Below are 21,088 nucleotides of genomic sequence, written 5' to 3'. Positions count from 1 at the left end.
TGATACCGACATCGAAAATCAATGTGGGTGTTGGGGTTTGGGAACTTCACATATAACCACAGGACTGTTGGTTTGAATCACAGGGTGCCGATTGCCGTTGTAACATTAAGATAACAACATAACTGGAACGGTTTCAGTGAATGCTCAGCAAAATGCCAGGAGCCAGGTGTTCTACCTGAGGCCTAATGAGGAGGCCGATACAGAGGCCCTGTTAACTGCACACAGTCCTTACCCACAATGCCCAGGGTCTGCTGCACTGACTCCACTAACTGCACATGCTCCTTACCCACAATGCCCAGGGTCTGGAACTATTAGACATACCAGTCATTCAAAATGCTTTTCACTGATAAAAATATAACCAAGAGCACTATTTCCAAGAGAACTATTTGGTCATAAAGTTAGTGATAAAAATGCAAAAATACTTCAAACTATAGGTGAGAACTTGAGTCCTATGTTTTCTGCAACTTGATTTTTAAATCTGCAATTTGGTCTCTCTGCACAGAGATACAGCCTCCTGCTAACAGCAAATAACACACTCACACAGCTGTGGTCACCATCTCAATTAGGCATTTACTACCTGGCCATTGCGCACCTGCAGCGTGGTGAGAGAGCTGTGTGTGTGTGTGTGTGTGTGTGTGTGTGTGTGTGGCTAGAAGTTAAGCAGCATCTCACACAGCCACATGCCTGTTTGTGTGCCCTGGGGCCCAACTCTCCATTACTAGAGTTCGATTGAGCTATTGCAGACTGATCTTTGACATCTGTACATTCAGTCTGTTTGTTGGTCTGTTTGGTCTAATAACCGCATAGGCTTGTAGCAGTGTGTTCAGCATATTTTTAATGTGTCCTTTGAATAAGGTGTGAAGTAGCTGAGTCAATTTAGCATTGATCAGATGAAGCTGGACACTTGTCTGCTTTTTTATTAAGGAGCTCAAATGAATGGCAATAACTGACAGAAGCAACTGTCTTGGTGTCCCCCTGTTCGAGAAAGCACCGCTCCAACAGCTCATACACGTAATAAACTAAAAGCAGGAGCTAATTAAATGTCAAATACAGATCAGGATTCAATTAACCACTCAACCTGCTGAACACACACACACACACACACACACACACACACACACACTGCTCTCCTCACACACACACACAGCTCTCCTCACACACACACAGCTCTCCTCACACACACACAGCTCTCCTCACACACACACACACCGCTCTCCTCACACACACACACACACACACCGCTCTCCTCACACACACACACCGCTCTCCTCACACACCGCCCCCTGCACACACACACACACACACACACACACACACACACACACACACACAGCGCCCTGCATGTGGTGACTCTTACTCTCACATTGCCCTCCCACACATTTATGCAGCAGCTGCAGGGACTGGACCAAACTGCCATGCAATCTGTTTATCCCAATACCCATCGCTTCAAAGCTAATGACTTTGTTTAAAGAAATCAACTTCAGAAGCAGAAACTCCATTGTCTGAGTTCCAGACATCTCTCTCTCACTCCCTCATCCTGCATGGCCAACTGCAGCAGGTGCTGGTAACTGTGGTAACCTTCCCCATGGTGACGATCTGCTGAGAGGACAGAATGACCACAACACTGAATGAAGTCCTGTAAACACAATGCATGCCTGCAGCCTCCCTTCCCCACCTCACACCCGCCAGCCACCTGAAAGCCAGGTGCGACAGCAGCGGCCTCTAGTGGTTGTAAGGGTTTGCGTCCTAAATAGGGTCTCTGTAGAGAAGCATACTGAAGCATTCTGAGCATCGGCAGCTGCTTCTCCCCCTTGTGGCTTTTTCTGAAGAGTTTTCTGTTGGACAGCAGTATGACACTCAGTTCACAGATATATTAGCGTGCGCACGCACACACACACACACAAACACACACACGCGCGCACACACACGCGCGCACACACAAACACACACACACAGGCGCGCGCGCGCGCGCATTCACACTTTGAGTCAAGCTTCGCGTGGCATCGCACCCACAGAAAATCATGAGTCGTTTGCAACCACAGCCCCTCGGTCTGCTGCGTGTGCCTGTGCGTGCCTGTGTGTGTGTGTGTGTGTGTGTGCGTGTGCGTGTGTGTGCATGTGCGTGTGTGTAGCATGCCGAGTTCACAACACCTTGCTTTGCCTGATCAGCATTTACATACACACAGGTACACGCGTGCATGCACTCAGACACACACACTCACAAACTGTGCACGGTGCTTCAGCACACAGTGTCTACAGGGCAATGCTGTCATTTCCTTCTACATGTTATTAATAGTTCATCAAGGCTGAATTTCCTGCGTACTAACGTCTTGCAGTGTACAGTTAGGCTCATGTGCGCATCATTCTGAGCTAGTGTGACTCAGCCCAGCGATTTCTCTGAGGCCCGGACCCACACAGCACTCTGCTCTCGCACCAATGCTCACATCCTCTTTCTGCCACGCCCACACCCTGGCCCTCGGAACGCCAGAGCGTCCTGTTAAAGAGACGAACTAAGAAAACCTGCCAGCAAGGATAATTCACAGTAAGCGTTTAGATGTTGTAATGGAACATGCTGCTCGACAGGAAGCAGTCAGACCAGCACTGGCCTCCACTGTTCGAGTGCATAGCAGGGCATGTAACACTACTACAAGTCTAGAGTAAGATAAAGTACCACAATAACTCAGTTTTTTTTTATACCATAAAAGCACCCTAATAATGAACGCTCAATGCAATGTAAAATGTCTGATCAATCCAACCACAGAAAACACACTTGCCTGCTGTGAATAAGACTTTGATTCACCTAAGCATGAATGTTAAAATGCTGTGATACAATCCATCAGAATAAGCAGATGAAATGTGGAGTTAAACTGGTAACAATGGGATATTTCTTCACCTAATCCGCTTCAGTATAAATACAGCCATCAGGTACAGAGGGCACAGCTGAGTGCCAGACGCTTTCAACATTTACATCCAGTTTCAATCAAAGCCACACATCTGCACTGTACAGATTACAGCTAAGAACAAAACCCCACATCGTTCTGCAATGCCACCCCTCCCCAGGTCAGAACATGAGCTCATCCTGGCCGTTAACTAATTCATCTGAAGGCACCCAGGACCATGTATTGAAAACCCCACATCGAAACACCGATAAAACCAATGCCAGTTCAAATATACCAGCTGAGAACCAATTCAGAACATGAATCTATTCAGCTTAACCATAGCAGTGACCCGAAGGTTGTGCTCACAACGCAAGACTGAATTAAGCATACAGAACCAGTCAAAGGTTGGAAACACCTACTCATAGACAAGTTTTTCTTTATTTTTACCATTTTCCACACTTTAGAATAATAGTAAGCTTGGGTACTTTTAGGCCCCGTGGCTTTAGAAATAATGACCCAAGTGTTATTTGGCTGAGCATATGGAGTTCACAAGAGGGAAAATGAAGTGTCTAAAGAATTACTCTGCTTCATATGCGCAGAATCAGTTATATCCCTGAAAGTGAGTAAGTTAAGATTCTGTTTTGTCTGTTGAGAGCCCAGCACAGGACCTGTGGCTGCAGCTCCTGGTGTGACCACTAGAGGACAACAAACACCCACCGATGCTTTGCGTTCCTTCAGAGAGAGGGCCCCATGCCGCTCTTGGGGGATGAGAGGTCATGTTGGCAACTGAAGGCCGATTCTGCTTTCAGGGAATTGAAGCAACAGTTACTAAATCTCGTCACATGTCCTAGTTAGATCTTTTTTTTTCTTTAGGATCCTGTCTCCTGTGGTGCATACGTTGGGAAGCTGCATCACTGGGCTCCAAACCTGACATCACTGTTTTTCAGTGAGAGCTCTGCAACTTATTAGTGCATCCATCAGCTCTGATGCGCTTGGTTGGAATAAAGATGCACTGGAAAAACACGCTGGCCTGTCGGGTGGGGAGGGGGTGTCAGCTGGAGTCAGACTGTTTTTTGCCGTTTTCACACTGCACCGCTTGCACCACACCACCCAGTGTGAAGGCGATACTCACTTCTGTAGTTTCACATTGTTACTCTTTAGTGACATGTTCTCCAACTCTACTCTTACTTACAGCAACACAGCATTAAAAAATCAAATTCTACAATAAGAATGCAAAGGGTATAATGTAGTTTAAAAGACAGATCGTTACATTTCTGTGGCTGAGCCTTGATTCTCACCTCATTTACCTGCTTTTCGCCCGCACTGTGACACGCATGGTGAACGCAAACGCCCATGCAGTCGGCCTACAGCCCCGTCATCCCCCTGAGAGCAGCAGAGTGCCACGCCCAACAGCTGCCACCAGGGGGTGCTGACAGCTGAGCTGTCAAGCGGCTGGTGCCAGTGCAGGTCCAGAGGAGGTCCAGTGCATGGACATGACTGACCTCATCCGGCTGCAGTGGCGTGATTTGGCCACAGGGTGGCCTGTGTGAGGTACAGCTTGTGTGTAGACACTGTGCGGGGAACCAGATTTACCCTAAAATCAGTCAGTTATAAGAGAGCTGCCCTTTCAACTGATCACACCGGCACACACACTGCGTCACCGGGCCAAAAAGGGACTGTCCACAAAGCTGATTCGTAGATGTGCAAGGTACTTCTTGAGAAACGGTGTGAGCTTCTGGAGGAGTGTTAGAGGTGCGGTGTGGTGTCACAACTCGCACTGTAAGTGCAGGGCTAGCAGTGAGTGAGGGTTATGGGGTAGCTTAGATTAGAGACATTCCCTAAGTGAAAAACAGATTGGAACTGCTTGACGGTGCCTTGGGGTGAACCCCAGAGGAGGGTAACAGCATTATGACATCATTATGACATCATTGGACTGCTGTGCATCACACCAGATGCTGTTATTTTGAGTTCTGTGAATTGCCACTAACAGATTTGGCAATCCGGATGCAAGAGCTTGTTGGCTATTCTTAGCAGTCTTGGAAGATCCTGAACTATATCACAGCAGCCTTGCAACTGATGACTCAAACCCAACCCCAAACCCCCGATGCTCTGTTTCAGTCACAGAGCTAGTGGGCAAAGGTGTTGACACGACCGCCATCTGAGTCCTCACAGAGACACAGAGACCGTACTGCCAGGGATGGTCTCTGACTGCGCCCTTCTCTTTCAGCATGTCATCACATTTTTCTTTCAGGTCCCGCTGATCACAGCTGCAGTGCTGTGCACATGTAGCACATGTAGCAGTTGTGAAAATCACTGCACATCACAGTCTTCAGTGCACATAAATCAAGCAAGCAGCCACCCCATGGGCAGAACAGCACCCCCTGCTGGTAATCAGGGCACTGTGAAAAGAGGAAAGGTTAAACCTGGCCTACATATTACAGCAGTTCTGTCTGGTAGGAATGGGGTACACATATTACACATGCTACCATAGTACTGTATACTTAATTACTGTTACTCCGACCTGGGGTACAGACTCTGCATGTGGTACTATGTTAGTAAGAGTTGGGATGGTCCTCTGATCAGATGATGCTGTAAGGCAGGCTGAAGTTGATTGGCAGATGAAACTGAGGCTGGTTGTAGTTGATTGGTAGATGACACTGTAAGGTGGGCTGTGGCATTATCATCCTCAGAACACACGCACGCGCACGCGCACACACACACACACACACACACACATAGAAACACACACACATTACATAAGCATACTCTCTACAGACCTTTAAATTCTCTCTCTCACACACACATACATATATATATTACATACACATAAGCTCTACACACATTTAAATTCACACACATAGACACACATTACAGGCACACACACACACACACACACACACACTTCTTACACACGTTATTTTAACACATGCCCACAACAACCTTTACATTATACACACATTTCCAGCCAAGCAGAAATACACGCATTGCATACACACAGATCCTCGCACACACAGCTGCGACATTTGGACTTTCACGCTGAATTCCCATTGCAAAATGGGAACTCGACATGTTCCCCAGAGCGAGCAGTTTTTGTTCTCCTCTGGAGAAGCGCGGCAGGCTTGTGGTTAGGGGCAGCCTTGCGACACAGAGCAAGTGAAAGCGGCAGGGTGCAGTGCGTCACGGCCGCCTTTATCGCCTCCATCTGCTCTCTGACCCGCTTCACAGCGCGCCACTTCCTCCCGCTCGGCCCGCGCGGCCAGCTTCCCGGCAGCATCTCCAAGCGCACGATATTAATCTCAGCCTTATTGACTGTAAATGAAGCATCAATTACTGCTAATGAGCGCAAGCAGGGCCTGCGGAGGGGGGTGGCGGGGGGGGGGGGCACTGCGTGGAGCGGGTGAAGGAGAGATTGTGGACGACCGACCGTGTGGGCTCGTGGAGTATTACTAAAGTAACATTTGTGTTCCCTCTGTCCCTCACTGCATTAATGGCTAGTTACACCTTTATTCTCGTCACCACAGCAATGACAACCGCTGAGCCTGCCGGGGGTCGGGGGGGCACGCCTTCCACGACCGTCTGCCACACTACAAATCACAGAGTGCACCAGGATGCGGATGCCAGCAGTGCTCTTCAGTCCTGCTGAAGAGCAACTCACAGGTGCCCGGGAGAGTCCCCGGGGGGGGGGGGGGTTGGTTGACGAGCCCTCCCTGCTTCCCCACACCCCCGCCAACCTATTCACTCATAGTGCTTGGCCAGGGGGCCAGTGGAGGGAGCTGAGGAAGGCTGAGACACACTGAGGACCAGCCAATCAGCGGCAGCCAAACAGCGGCAGCCGAACAACGGCAGCATTGTGAACAAGCTGCAGGGGTCTGATCACACACGTAATGTGAACTGTCACCCAACTGTCATCATTTCTCAAAATAATGTACGCACTACGTGCTTTGGTAATTAGCAGGAAATGAGAGCTGCGTTATATGCAAATTCTCAAGACTTTTTTCATAAATTGAGTTTGGTGGCATTCCATCGGAGACCACATTACTTAATGCTGTGAATGGTGTCAGTAAATCCAAAGTGACTCTTATGAGTTGATTGCTTGATTCTTATAAGCTGATTTTTTTAAACAGAGCTGGCATAGGAGGGGGTCTGCCTCATCATTTGTGATGACTATACACAGTTTATTCTTATGTCAGTGTGTCTTCTAAAGACTTTATTGTAAATAAGTGGAGGGATGGCAGGAAAGCAGAATGCAGCCCTGGCCTCCGACTGCTGTGCTTTCTCTGAAATGCTCCTCCTTTCCTGCGTATCACATCTGACCACCAGCCTGCCACATGCGTGTGCAGCTGAAACGGAACCACTCCAACGCATACGGGAGCCGTGGAGTTTACTCCGTCATGCGAAACCTTTTTACAGAATGAAACATGAAGCTGATCGGGAAATGATAAAGTCACCGCTCCTGAGAACCATACAAGACCTGTCGATGCTGCTGACCGTGAGGGATGCTAGCCGTTAGCGTGGCTAACTGGAGGGATTCTAGCCGGCTGTCAGCCCTGCCAACGACCAGCATGCAAAGCAGACCTACAAAAACTGACACCAATAAAATATCACAAAGGACAGTGGAAACGGTGCATTTGCGTGAGTCACACTGATGCCAGTGTGTTTCTAACACCGAACACAATCTGACAAAAGCAACCTTCTGCAGCTTCAGCAAAACAAGCGGAAACAACGCATTCACTGACAACAAAGCCGAGAAAGCGATGAAGTAACAACGTCTCAGACAAGACAGAGAGACTGCTGGGGGGAAACTGAGAAGAGACTGTGTGTGTGTGTGTGTGTGTGTGTGTGTGTGTGTGTGTGTGTGTGTGTGTGTGTGTGTGTGTGTGTATGTGTATGCATGTATGTGTGTGTGTGTGTGTGTGTGTGTGTGTGTGTGTGTGTGTGTGTGTGTGTGTGTGTGTGTGTGTGCGTGTGCATGAGACAAAGAGAGGAAGAGCCATTGTCACACTACCCCCAAAAATCTGGTCACAATTTAGAAAATTTGAGTGGCATGCACAAACAGGATAACCATAAACAAATGAGCATCAAACATATTGCTGAGATCACAAATGTCTGCCTAGATGGACATGTGACCTTAAGCGCAAAGCAATCTGATGCAAAGCTGTATGCATTAGCATGGTTAAGCCAGAAGAAGGAAATTCACATAATGGTGGATCTCACTTTTCACTGTAGAGTCCATTATTTAGAAATGCAAGGCTACTGGTACGGTGGCAACCCAGGCAAACACAGGAAGTCTGTCTGTCCATGCTGCCACCAGCAGTGAGCCAAGCTGGAGGTCTCCATAAAAAGCAAAGCGTGAGGAAGAATTGCTCCTAGCTGCAGGTGTGAATGTGGCTTTCATAGCTGGGCTGCAGCCTCTTCTGGAGGCAAAACACACAGAGGCAGCTGAAGCCGCATCTGTGATTGACAAGTGTAACCATGTCCCATTGTCAGATTCAACTAAAACTGAATACCCACTGTGAAACCTGATTTTTTATATGTATTTTGGGGGCTGATTTGCATCAACAGGGCCCTAGCCTTTTGTTAAGAAACGGACTCCAGGACTCCAACTTCAACATCCAATTCGACAGAAGTGGTTAAATGAAAACAAAAATGTTCTCAGCTGGAAATCCAAGCCTCCAGACCTCAGTCCAGTCGAACATTTGTGGTTTGAACTCAAGAAAGCATTTCACAATTGCAAAGAAAAAGACCTGGAGGACCTTGAGCAATTCTGCCAGTGTAATCTGTGTCAGGGGAGAATTTACTAAATCCTAACTACAAGGGTTTGAATAAATGTGACCCTTGTATTTTCTGGAATAAATACTCATTTATTGTGAACAACAGGACTTTGTTCTGTGCAATGCTTTTTAAATTAAATTAAATATTTAAATTAAATTAGTGATAGCATCAGTTCTGTTTCCGTGACCCATTTTAGTTATACGTATGAATACATACGGAAAGCATACATATGGATATTGTTACAACTAACTTCCGTAGCTCAAAAACAAACGATATTAAATGACTGTGAGGGGAATAGTTAGGCGACCCTAACTGCGTGTTGTGTGAGTGTATGCACAAAAAACAAACAAACCCACAAAATGGCTCGACGCAGACCTCGCAGTCCACGACAGGTAAATTTACTGACTCACCGACACCTGTGATCTCCTCGCGGGCCAGGTGCCTTCAGGGCTGCACGGCTACGGCACAGCGGTGCTTCATTCAGTTCAGTTTAGTTTGTATTGAAACGATGGCACAGAGGATAGTCCCATTCCAGCTTCAGGGACCTGAAAACGAATCGGGGTCTGCAAAATCTCATTTTGCGAGTCCCAGAGACACAACGGCATAACAAAACGATTTAGAGTCACCGTCGCTGTAGGACCTAAACAAGCGGCGAAAACAGCGATAAACAGCGATACCAAAACGATCAACATCGCTCTCAGTTCTAATAAATCATGACCACCGGTTTCCCCATCCAGACTGCGCCAAACCAAGACACCATCCTTTCCCTCAAGTTCAAAGTTGCCGCAATGGAGCTGTATCATCCACTCCCTCCTCCTCTTCCGGTCAGCAGCTCACCTTTATAGGCTTACCTGGGAGAGAGGCTGCCTGCGAATGAGATAGATGGATGGAAAGAAATCGTCCATAAACACATTTCCTCATTCAAAGAGGGCAGAATCAAGCCATTCCCTCTTTCCCTCTCAGCTTCCAGTGAGAGACAGGAAAGAAATTTTCTTTTTGTATCAAACGCAGCCTGCTGTTCCAGCTGTCACACAATCACACACACACACACACACGCACATACACACACACGGTCACACAGGGTCACACACACACACTCACTCTCTCTCTCACACACACACACACACACACACAAACACGGTCACACAGGGTCACACACACAGACACACACACACACTCTCTCTCTCTCTCTCACACACACACACACACACACACGCTCACACACAACAAGGCTGTGGATCTCCCAGGAATCAGAGGTGAGTCATGGCTCCAGAGTAAAGCATTGTGAAGCATTGCTCCTTTTGCACCAGCTGTGCTTTGTCCTCACTCTTCAATCTCTCTGTGTCTCAAAGTCCCGTTTTAATTCACTTTATTCATTTTCATAAGATTTTCAATAAAGAAATTGTGTTAAACGAACAATATGAAAAATTTTACTATATATAGTTCTGACATTTATGCTTTGAGCAGATTTTGAGTAGGATGTCCGTCTCCCTCCTGGTGTACGGCTGCACACCGTCTCCCTCCTGGCGTACGGCTGCACAGTCTGTCTCCCTCCTGGTGTACGGCTGCACACCGTCTCCCTCCTGGCGTACGGCTGCACAGTCTGCCCTCCTGGTGTACGGCTGCACAGTCTGTCTCCCTCCTGGCGTATGGCTGCACAGTCTGCCCTCCTGGTGTACGGCTGCACAGTCTGCCCTCCTGGCGTACGGCTGCACACCGTCTCCCTCCTGGTGTACGGCTGCACAGTCTGTCTCCCTCCTGGTGTACGGCTGCACAGTCTGCCCTCCTGGTGTACGGCTGCACAGTCTGTCTCCCTCCTGGTGTACGGCTGCACAGTCTGTCTCCCTCCTGGTGTACGGCTGCACAGTCTGTCTCCCTCCTGGTGTACGGCTGCACAGTCTGCCCTCCTGGTGTACGGCTGCACAGTCTGTCTCCCTCCTGGTGTACGGCTGCACAGTCTGCCCTCCTGGTGTACGGCTGCACAGTCTGTCTCCCTCCTGGTGTACGGCTGCACAGTCTGCCCTCCTGGTGTACGGCTGCACAGTCTGCCCTCCTGGTGTACGGCTGCACAGTCTGTCTCCCTCCTGGTGTACGGCTGCACAGTCTGCCCTCCTGGTGTACGGCTGCACAGTCTGTCTCCCTCCTGGCGTACGGCTGCACAGTCTGCCCTCCTGGTGTACGGCTGCACAGTCTGTCTCCCTCCTGGCGTACGGCTGCACAGTCTGCCCTCCTGGTGTACGGCTGCACAGTCTGTCTCCCTCCTGGCGTACGGCTGCACAGTCTGCCCTCCTGGTGTACGGCTGCACAGTCTGTCTCCCTCCTGGTGTACGGCTGCACAGTCTGCGCTCGCTGGCGACGTTCCCACTGAAGTCCTCCCCTGCCTCTGCACTGGCACAGTGCACTGGCACAGCACCGGCCGGGTGCAGAGTCTCTGAGCATGAAGCACTTCCAGTTTCACTACTGATTATCTCTCTGTCTCTCCCTGGCTGTCTGCTTCACGCTCCGCGCTGAGCCTGGCTCCTCCCCCTGCTTCGCCTCGGTCCGTTCGGCCTCCTTTTCTGATGACTGAAATTGCGAGATCACCCTCAGTGTGTTTTTTCCCTGGAGGCGGTCACAGCGTCACTTTCAGAAGGGAAGTGAAGCGCACAGCCCCTGGGTTTCTGTCACACAGAGCTGAGGCCGGCGCTGACTGGTGCAGCTCTCACTCTCGCTGTCACTCTGGGCAATACCAGAGGAAGTTCCACCAAACAGAGTGTCCGGAATGGACCTCTTTTCCCCCAGGTTTCTCCACTTCATCAGCATAAAATAACATAACATCCCCCAACATAACAGCCCCCCCCCCCCCCAAATAAAAACAAAACACACGCACACACACACAAACAAGAAAATGATCAACACTTCTCCAGCACTGAAAACCATGAAACACACTATGGAAAGGTCAATAAACACTTGAAAATAAACCCCATGGCCATATTGCAAGTAGGGGTGCCTTCTTGGGGTAATATATATTTTTGTCTCAAATAAATAATTTCTCTGGTTGTTGCTGGTGTCTGTGGGGGAAAGGGCAGTCTCAGTGTCCCAGCTTGTGCCCAGCCCTGGGGTGTGGAGCCCACAGTGGACTGCCCCAAGACCGCAGGCTCTGATATTCAGTGCAACTCAAGATGACATCTCTCTACTTTTCTGCTCATAATTTCGTTCATTCTTTATTCTCCCATCTCTACCTCCTGAGGGACTTCTCATCACTCCATCCTATCCTTCTCACTCCCCCTTTCCCATCACAGGCGGATGCCTGAAGGACTGCCGTTGTCAGATAAAATACCAAAACAAACAGTTAAAAAAAAACTACTTTCGGGTGTCACGCCGTTAACCGGCTTGTGAGGTTCAGCCTTGCGCGGTAATCTCGTACGCGTTCCGTTCCATCCGCCCCTGTAGTATCGTGGTGTATGTGTGCGTTTACGCAATCCCGACAAAGCGGAAAGTCTCGCCGTTTCAGAAAGAGTTCCGTTTCCTCCTTTCCTCTCTCCTATAAGTAAGCAGCGCATTGCGCGCCGTGACAGAAGACAACAACACTGACAAAAAACTGCTCTCGTCTTTCCCCACGGATGACAACATTTGGTGACAGGAGGCAACGCTGCCCGGGTGCCGAAGGAGAGATATCGCAACAGATCCAAATTATTTTAATAAAGTCCCTGGATTTTTTTCTCTCCTGAATTTCTTCCTTGTTGTCCGCTGCGATTTACAATGACAGCAACTGATATGGAATCTCTGCAGTCGCGCTCCGGCACCGGGAGCCGGCAGGTGCAGACGTGTCTGCTGGTGTCGGTGATGACGCTGTTCGCGCTGCTGGTCGGCGGGACCGTTACCACTGCCGTCCTCATCAGGCACATACAGACCGAGCTGGCTGCGATCAGGGCTACCGGAGCAGCGGAGGACCCGTCGCGCCCTGCGCCGCACCACAGCTCTGAATACAAGGTATGATACAGGATAATCCCGCCATTCATGAGATCACTGCTAGTCTATATCTTAAAGTAGCTTTCGGAGTATTTTTTCGTTTCGTGTAATTAATGTTTCTAATAGTTATATGTATCTGACTGACATAGTTATTGAGGAACTTCATTGTGAGCTGTTTGGATTGCTGGATTGCAAAACAACAGTTTCATCGTTTCCCGTCATTTTCGACGATTTGTCTACTGAGGCATACAACAGAAAGGACATCTGAGGGCTTACTCTGAAATACCTCTGTTAACAACAGTAGTTAATGCTTTTACGCTAAGTACCTGTGATCGCTGGCAAGGATGCCCGAATTGGCCGGTAGAAATATTTCCCCCCAAATTACTAAAGATAGGCTACCGGATCATTTTTCTGTGCGGTAATATTCTCCTTTATTCCCATTTTATTTCCAGATGCTGAATTTCGCCTACCTGCACGCCAGCTCAGGTGAGTCGCATTATTCTTCAGCATTGACTGTGCGTATGCTGCATATCCACACACGAAGCCATGACATACTACCACCAACAGGGAGACTGGGGAGGCAAAGGGGAAGGCAGTGAGAATAGCATTCGTCCACATTACACGTTATGTTACATCCTTCCAGAGCTGAGCGCTCTAAGACCTGCACAGTTTACGGTTTACAAGTCATCCATTCGTACAGGTGGATATACTGTATGGAGAAAGGCGCCTCCCAGCTTTCTGTTTCCTCCAGAAAGGAACAAGTGGTCCACCTGTAACCCGTGGGAGAAAAGCCACACTGCCATGCCAGGCCGTGTCTAACGTGCTGTGCTACGTGACGCTGCGGGTTCAAATCCCTGGTTGTGCTGCCTTGAGCAGCAGAAGCGTCATTAAAATTCATTAAATTGAATTGAGGGGCAGCAAAGTGGTGTAGCAGTACGGAGCAGGACTTGTAACTGAAAGGTTGCTGGTTCGGCTTGCTGCTGGGGCGCTGCTGCTGTACCCTTGGGCAAGGTACTTAACCTAGAACTGCCTCAGTAAATATCCAGCTGTATAAATGGATAATGTGAGAATTGTAACCTCTGTAAGTCGCCCTGGACAAGGGCGTCTGCTAAATGACAATAATGTAACGTAATGTAATTAAATGAAGTAACCTGTTCTCCGGGTGCCCCCTGCAGACAGCCTGGAGAACGCCACCATGCAGTTCAGCTCGCACCAGTCTGTGGGGAGCGGCTTCAGCTACAGTGCCATGCAGCACACTCTGCATCCCCGGGGCGGGGGCAGCTTCCTGCTGTACATGGACCTGGTGTACATCCCCGATCCGGCCCGAAACCTCGGCTCCGCCACCGTGACAGTGCGCGTCTCCAGCCAGGACAGCGCCGGCCTGGAGTGCCGGGCGCAGCTTCACGCTGGAGACAGCCAGGTGCGAGCCCACAAGTGCTGGAGGGTGATGCAGCTGGACCCGGGGCGCCGCCTGGTGGCCAACATGGAGGTGCAGGGGGAGGCTGGCGGCTGGCGGCTGGACACGCGCCACAGCGGACTGGGGATATTCCTGGTGGATGGGTCGCGGCAGTGACGCCCACAGGGACTCCGCCCCGCTGACTCCGCCCCGCTGACTGCACAGACAGCAGCTGCACACTGATTCATGGGAAATGAGCAGGATTCAGGCTACCTGTGCTCAGCTGCCAGTACACGCATCTCTCCTATGGGGGGCGCTGTTGCATACAGTGCAATAACACAACAACAGGTCCTCCATGGACAAGAGGGTGCCACTGGACACTCTGTCAGCAAGAGAAGGGCTGGATTCCTCTGCAAGTGCTCAGTACTGATCTCACCTTGTTTGTATTTATTTATTTATTTATTTGGTTGATTTAAATACACATATTTATATTGCTTCTGGATATTTACACAAATACTATGCGTATATTGAAGTGTTTGTTAAAAGGGTGTGTATATATATATATATTTTTGTATTCATTTTGTAATTTGAATTTGTGTATCCATGTAGACAGAGCACTACCATAGTATTTTGCATTGAGACTCTAAACCTGGACTCTGGTCAGCACCGTTCAGCTCCACCGTCACAATGACAGTGGCAGTTTTCTCCCTTCAAGACCATTGTGTGTTGTTACAAATCAATAGCTGTAAATCAACAAGAGCAGCTGATTGTTCTGGTGAACAACATCATCAGGTTGTCCCTTGCGATTTCAAACAGACACCAGAAATCATTGTTCATAAGTTCAGGTTTCTCACGGGGATTATCATTAGTGGGAATGGACACTTTATGAGGCTTTTTGGTCATGTCTGAGAGAATGTTTTTTAGTTGTGTGTGACACATTGTAGTGCAGTGTGAAGTAAAGCTCTTGTATAGATTTGAATGAGGCAATTCTTTTCTGATGAATGAGTTACTATCATTGTCTATGAAGTTAAGTGGCTGTGTATGATGTTAATTGTTTGTGTATGACTTTCTGTAGCTGTGTATGGTGTTTTTTTGTTTGTTTGTGTAAGCGGGTCATTGTTTGTTTTATCTGTTACTTTATTAGCCGGTACTTTGTTTATCTGGTAGCTTACTGGCTGCTGCTACTTCGGGATCGCTAAGTGCCTCTGAACCTGGTATGATCACCCTAATCTCCTGGAAGGTAAAAGCATCGGAGAGAAGACCTGTGGGAAAGCTCAGCTTCGACAAAGGCGGCTCCCAGTGTGTGCAAACCAGCTACATGCACAACAGCGCCATCTGTTGGATCTCAGCAGTCAAAGCAAAAGAGTACCAGCATGAATTTGTTTCCGGCCCTTCGTGTTTTTTCTTTGACAACTCACATTGTTGTACAAAAAATAGGAAGCTATATTTTTTTCTTCTCTCTATGCCAAGAATGTATGAAACTCATCAGTTACATGCAAACTACAGATGCAGAACTGAGTAATAAAATTGTTCCCAGTAAACCATCATTGTTAGTGTGGTTGTTGGCTTAAAGCCCATGGCATGATGGGGAATTCCCACATAAACACCCTGCTGTGTCTGAGCCCAAAATCAAAATCAGACACAACCTGAGGTCACATCCTCCACTTGCTTAGCGTTCCTCTGGGAGGCTGGCTCTGTGGAGATTGTATGTAAATTCCACTATGGTTTCCAAAGCAACTGAGGTGAAGTGGGCATCAACATCACAGACACTAATGTTTAATCTGAAATTGGCATTATTATTATCATTATGATGAACATTGTTGGTACTCTAATCTTAATATTGTATATTTCACATTTTAGTAGACACTCCTATCCATTTACACTTACATTCATTTGACACTTTTGTCAAAAGTGACTTACAGGTAAGGCAGAGTACAACACAAGGAGTCACAATATTAGAAGTGCTTCATGAACAAGTTTCAATAGTTGGCCAGACGGTCCACACTTCATATCTGAACTGCCAGCACCATAGAACGTTAAGTGTACCCATTCGAGTTGAATGAGCAAGTGTCAGACCAGGCTAACAACATTCCCAGACCAGTGAGTGTGAGCATAATACCATTCAAGCCCTACCACAAGTTAACTTGTGCAACCTGACTAGACAAGGGAAGCCAAGTATACTACCATACTTCAGTCCCTAGAACACAGAATCAAAATACATCACATTACTACACGTAAAACAAAGAGCATATACTAGAGGTAGCAGGTGTTAGGGGGCGGGGATTGAGGTGGAACCGAGATGCAGCCTGAAGAGGTTTGTCTTCAGTCTGCATCATACACTCTATTTCAGACAATGAGTGCATTTAATAATATGTTTACATTGCTGACATCAAGCAGACACTCTTATCCAGAGCAACGTACAAGATGAGTACATGTAACATTACATTTAGGCTAAACTGTTGACACCCAGTAGAGATTTAACTCCACCATCATGAGATGATCTATTTTTAGCACATTCTACGGTATAAACACTGACACACTGTTTATTTTTCTCTCTCTGACTTTCCAAAACATCAGAAAATCTGTGTGGAGAGAAATTTTGAGGACGGCGTATTGCTGGGACGGAGACGTGGAAATTCCACGCGGAAGGTCAGAGCCGTGTCGAAGCCACTTCCCCTTTCACTCCGCCAAGAAGAAGCGTGTGAAATATTGACATTAAATGTGGAAACGTCTTCAACGTGTCCATCATTTTACTCTGAAAAGCTTGATATACCAGTAACAATACAGTAATAATCACCATCATCATGATCATCATTATTAACATAATTATTGTTATTAGCAGTAAATGTAGCATTATATTTACATTTAGTCCCCTGGCAGATGCTCTTGCACGGTGCAGCACACATGCTTGTGTACAGACAGGATGGTTACCTTCCCACTGGAAAGAGAGGCATGGCAGGGGTGGCCTCTGTTTCCAGTAGTGATCGCCCAATATTCACAGGCCATACAGAAAAGATTGTTTATGAAATCTATCCAGACAAAGGGCCCCTTCAGCCGTCTCTCTCTGTATTCTGAAAACCTTCTTTACCTTTCAGACGTCACCACGCCTGGCCTGCAGGCGGCACACTGTAAACATGTAAACATGGCTCCTCATCCCAGCTTGTGATTGTAATCGTCGTTTGCGTCTGCCGAGATCACAGCACAGCTTCAGTTTCCCGCAGTGGAGAATTCTCTGTCTGCCTCTCTGATGGCGTGTGACTCGCTGTCCCCAGCCTGCTGTGACGGGGGGGTTCAGCTCACCGGCCATCTTTAGGGCAGGCGTGCGGGGGTTGTGTGTTTGATTCTCAGATGGGGCATTTCCATCCGAACCGGAGTGAACCAAAATAGCAGACACAAGATCAGCAAATGAGTCAGAAAAATGGCACCCCCTTCTGGTACTCATGCTGCATCACACTCACAAAGGTGTTATGCATGCTTTATGTAATCCTTATGAAGGTGTGGTCAATATTACCTGTGACCATGCATTTTATACTTCATCGCTGTATGAACACATCTTGTACATGGTCATCTTGGCTATACTCATAATGCTAGTATGACAGAACTATAAGTTATGGACGTTCACATGGAGGGTGAGTCCCTTAGATCCATGAGGATAACTGTCTAAGGCCCATAGACAGTGTGCATGACAACAAGACATGGACTCAGGACTCAGGAGGCCACAGGTCACGTCCACCAACCGAGGCAGCCTGGAGGCGACGCAAGAACTCTCTCAGAACAGGTGAGAGTGGAGTCCAGCGTCAGAGACATTGGCGTCCAGAGCGGGTGAGGTAAAGCGGTGCTGCGTCTGTTTCAGGGGGAGGGCCTGCACCTCCTCCCAAAGAGGGGTCCCTGAGAAGAGCAACCACAGAGGCTCAGAGGAGACACCGTTACACAGCTCTAACACAGGGTCACTTCAAAGGCTGTCCCCGGAGGGGCCACAGCGCTCGCTCACACTTCCCACCGCCACACAATCTGATTGGACAACGGATCCCAGGCTGACAAAGAAGGGAGAATTTCTGGTAAACGCTGAGCGGCCAGCGCTGGAGTTTCCCCTTTGAAGCACCAGCTGCATCAGAGGCGTCAAGTGCCACACATGCATGACTGTACCGGGAGGTCCGTGCTTTTCAGAAATTCATAAAAAGCAATGCAAATGGAGTTCCTCTACAGATTGCTTAGTGTCTCAGAAACAGGTCTGTGCTCTGCGCATTCCAGGAGCTGACTGAAGACTGATGAGGATTTTGGTTTCAGTTGCAAATATGAGTCCCTGTGCCTGACACACACATTGCCGTTTCCATGCTGCTTGGAGGCCTTTAAAGAGCAGGATGAGCCTCCCTCAGCCCTGAGGCAGGGGTTCTGCAGCCTTCCAAGAGGACTGCCTGGATTTACCATTTATTAATTAAAGTCAGTATTCAACAATCTGTCTCAATTGTTACTCCGCAGAGTGTTGTGTTGTTGCCCGGGCTGATCCCAGCACCAGTAAGTCTGCTGCTGACAGCAAGATGGCCGACACGTGAAAAGAGCTTAACGAGTCTGGAGCGAGCAGCTCGCTAACGAGCAAACTGCCCACAACCTTCCGAACCGGCGTGGACGCTGAACAGGCATCTGCAGCGATCGCTATCTGGCTGGCAGTTCTTCTGATTGGCATTCCCCCCTGAGCGGAGGCTTTGAGTCACAGCTTACAGTTAGGATAAGGGGTGCTCCGCCCGAATCACCAGCTGGCCCTCCTCAGTACTCCCCTCTGTGACTACTCCATCAACATGGCAAGAACATTACACCCCTCCCTGCAGGAGCTCCGTTTGGACATGTGTGTAAGGAGCTGACCGTGTCACCAGGTCGCCGCAGGTTCGATTTCCAGGTTCGGCACTGCTGTAACCTGGACTGCCTCTGTAAAATATCCAGGCTGGTAAATATTTCACCTTTGTTATGAAAGCTGCTGCTGGTAAGACTGTCCACTAAAGTTAATGATTACATTGCACTCCCTGGTTTGAGCCACAGACAGTAACACAGAAAATGAAATACAGCAAATACTGTATCATATGGTGATTTCCGAGGATTCCCTATGTGAGGACTCTGCCTTCTGCTCTCAGCACAGATGAGTGAAAGACGACTGAATGACCCAATCAGGATTTTGCTTAGGAAGGCAGGGAAGTCCCCTGCTCTTTATGGTCAGCACCAATGGCATTCCCCAGGGAGAAGGAGTGATGTCACCAAATAATTAAAGCAAGAGCAGAGAAGAAGTTACCCTCTCTGCCTCCCCCGGGTCTTCTCTCTCTCTGGGTTTGTCAGGCACAGCTGTATCTGTTGTGGGAGGCCTGCGTTCCCCCAAGGGAACAAAGAGCTTTGGCCTTTGCTCATTCAGGCGCTCGGAGTGTGCGAAGCGGGGAAGTACAACGCTGGTGCCGAGGGGACAGCTGCGGTCAGCAGCTATACGAGAGAGGAGGAGTGGGGGAGGGAGAGGTATTAAGAAAAAGAGAGAGAGTGAAACAGAGTAGGAGAGAGAGAGAGACCAAAAGTGGGAGCCTAAACATACACATACAAAGGGCAGGAAACTTGAAGACATTTGTTTCCACACCACAACAGGAAGAGGCAGAGAGAAGCCAGATGGGCAAGGAAACATCACCACTTCTCTCTCTCTGCATCTGAGTTTCCGCCAGGCTGGACAGCGGCTTCAAGCTGAAGAGCGGCTCCTTGCCAAAGACTTGCCCCCAGGTGAAGAACAGCTCCCAGGAGAACAGCAGCCCTCAGGCGAAGAGCAGCCCCCTGCCTCTTCGCCTGACCGTTGCTGGGCGGTGATGGAGATGACAGGTCAGGGGGGGAAGGAGAACACCCAGAGAGGCCTGATCCATGGACTCTTCGTCTGGGTCACCCTCCTCTCCCTCTCCCAGGCCCTGACCCTGGCCCTCTTCTTCACCACAGGCTCACCCTCCACACAGGTAAGACCACTCACCTCCATGGCACACCTGACCGCACACCTGGACTTTTCTCATACCTACGTGTAGTGATACACCTGGCCCGAGCACAATTCATTCATAATCCACAGCCTTCTAATAGCAGGCTGTTAGCAGGTGGAATCAGCTCTGTCCAAATTGCTGTCAGCTCTGAATTCACTATTGGAGATTTGTCAGGTAGGATAGATGTGACTAGATTCTTGTCTGTTTTGTCAGCTGTCTTATACTGGTCTGAGGATTAGAGACACTGAACTCTGTTACCACAGCCCAGTGAGTGACTGTACTGTCGGGATAGGACATTCACTTGTTCCCTGTGATAGAGCATTGGGACGCATACTGAATCAGCAGGGCAGTGAATCCTCTGTGTTTTTGGGGCAGCTGTATGTCCACATTCAGCCCCCTACCAGCTCTCCAGCTGGGGATCACCGGGGGGGGGGGGGGGCATGGAATTGTGTATAAATGCTGTTGAGTGTGCTGTAAAATAACATACATTAACAGTCTTTAAAGCATGCGTATTGTAGCATGCTGTTATTGACAATGGCAATAACCACTACATTTTGTGATCCAGGATGTATATTTTGACACACAGTACCAGTCAAAAGTTTGGACACAACTTTTACTCTATATTTTTACTATTTTCCACATTTTAGAATAATACATCAAAACCAACTTTTTGGGAAAGACATTCATACACAGACATCAACTTCACTATTTATATTTATCTAAGAAATTTCAAGCATTTAAGCATAAGTCAAAATGTCTTTGAATGCACGCTTCCCATTGTCTCACTCAGATGTGTGCAAACTTTCACTGGCACTGTACATTGAAATGTCCTATTCATAGGGAGGCTGAGACAGTAGACACAGAGAAACAGAGACACAGAGACACAGCGACTCAGAGACACAGAGAAACAGAGACACAGAGACACAGCGACACAGAGACACAGCGACACAGAGAAACAGAGACACAGAGAAACAGAGACACAGAGACACAGAGACACAGAGACACAGAGAAACAGAGAAACAGAGACACAGCGACACAGAGACACAGAGAAACAGAGAAACAGAGACACAGAGACACAGCGACACAGCGACACAGAGACA

General features: G+C 48.4%; 1 protein-coding gene across 1 annotated transcript; it reads left to right on the top strand.

The window, feature by feature from the left end:
• The first annotated feature begins 12,175 nt into the window (after positions 1-12,175).
• On the top strand, positions 12,176-15,529 carry LOC118795027. Its single transcript, XM_036553365.1, has 3 exons — positions 12,176-12,623; positions 13,055-13,088; positions 13,778-15,529. The coding sequence occupies exons 1-3, from the start codon at positions 12,393-12,395 to the stop codon at positions 14,173-14,175; spliced, it is 663 nt and encodes a 220-aa protein (XP_036409258.1). The 5' UTR covers positions 12,176-12,392; the 3' UTR covers positions 14,176-15,529.
• The last annotated feature ends 5,559 nt before the right edge of the window (positions 15,530-21,088 follow it).

This window comes from Megalops cyprinoides, chromosome 19, assembly GCF_013368585.1.
Source record: "Megalops cyprinoides isolate fMegCyp1 chromosome 19, fMegCyp1.pri, whole genome shotgun sequence".
NCBI classification, from domain to species: Eukaryota; Metazoa; Chordata; class Actinopteri; order Elopiformes; family Megalopidae; genus Megalops; species Megalops cyprinoides.
This window is presented reverse-complemented; position numbering and strand designations above follow the sequence as displayed.

What these genes read in the sequence shown, in the direction of transcription:
- LOC118795027 (XM_036553365.1), top strand. Translation starts at nt 12,393, where the DNA reads ATGACAGCAACTGATATGGAATCTCTGCAGTCGCGCTCCGGCACCGGG. An exon ending in ACCACAGCTCTGAATACAAG is followed by an intron (nt 12,624 to 13,054) that starts GTATGATACAGG and finishes TTTTATTTCCAG; the next exon opens with ATGCTGAATTTCGCCTACCT. An exon ending in CTACCTGCACGCCAGCTCAG is followed by an intron (nt 13,089 to 13,777) that starts GTGAGTCGCATT and finishes TGCCCCCTGCAG; the next exon opens with ACAGCCTGGAGAACGCCACC.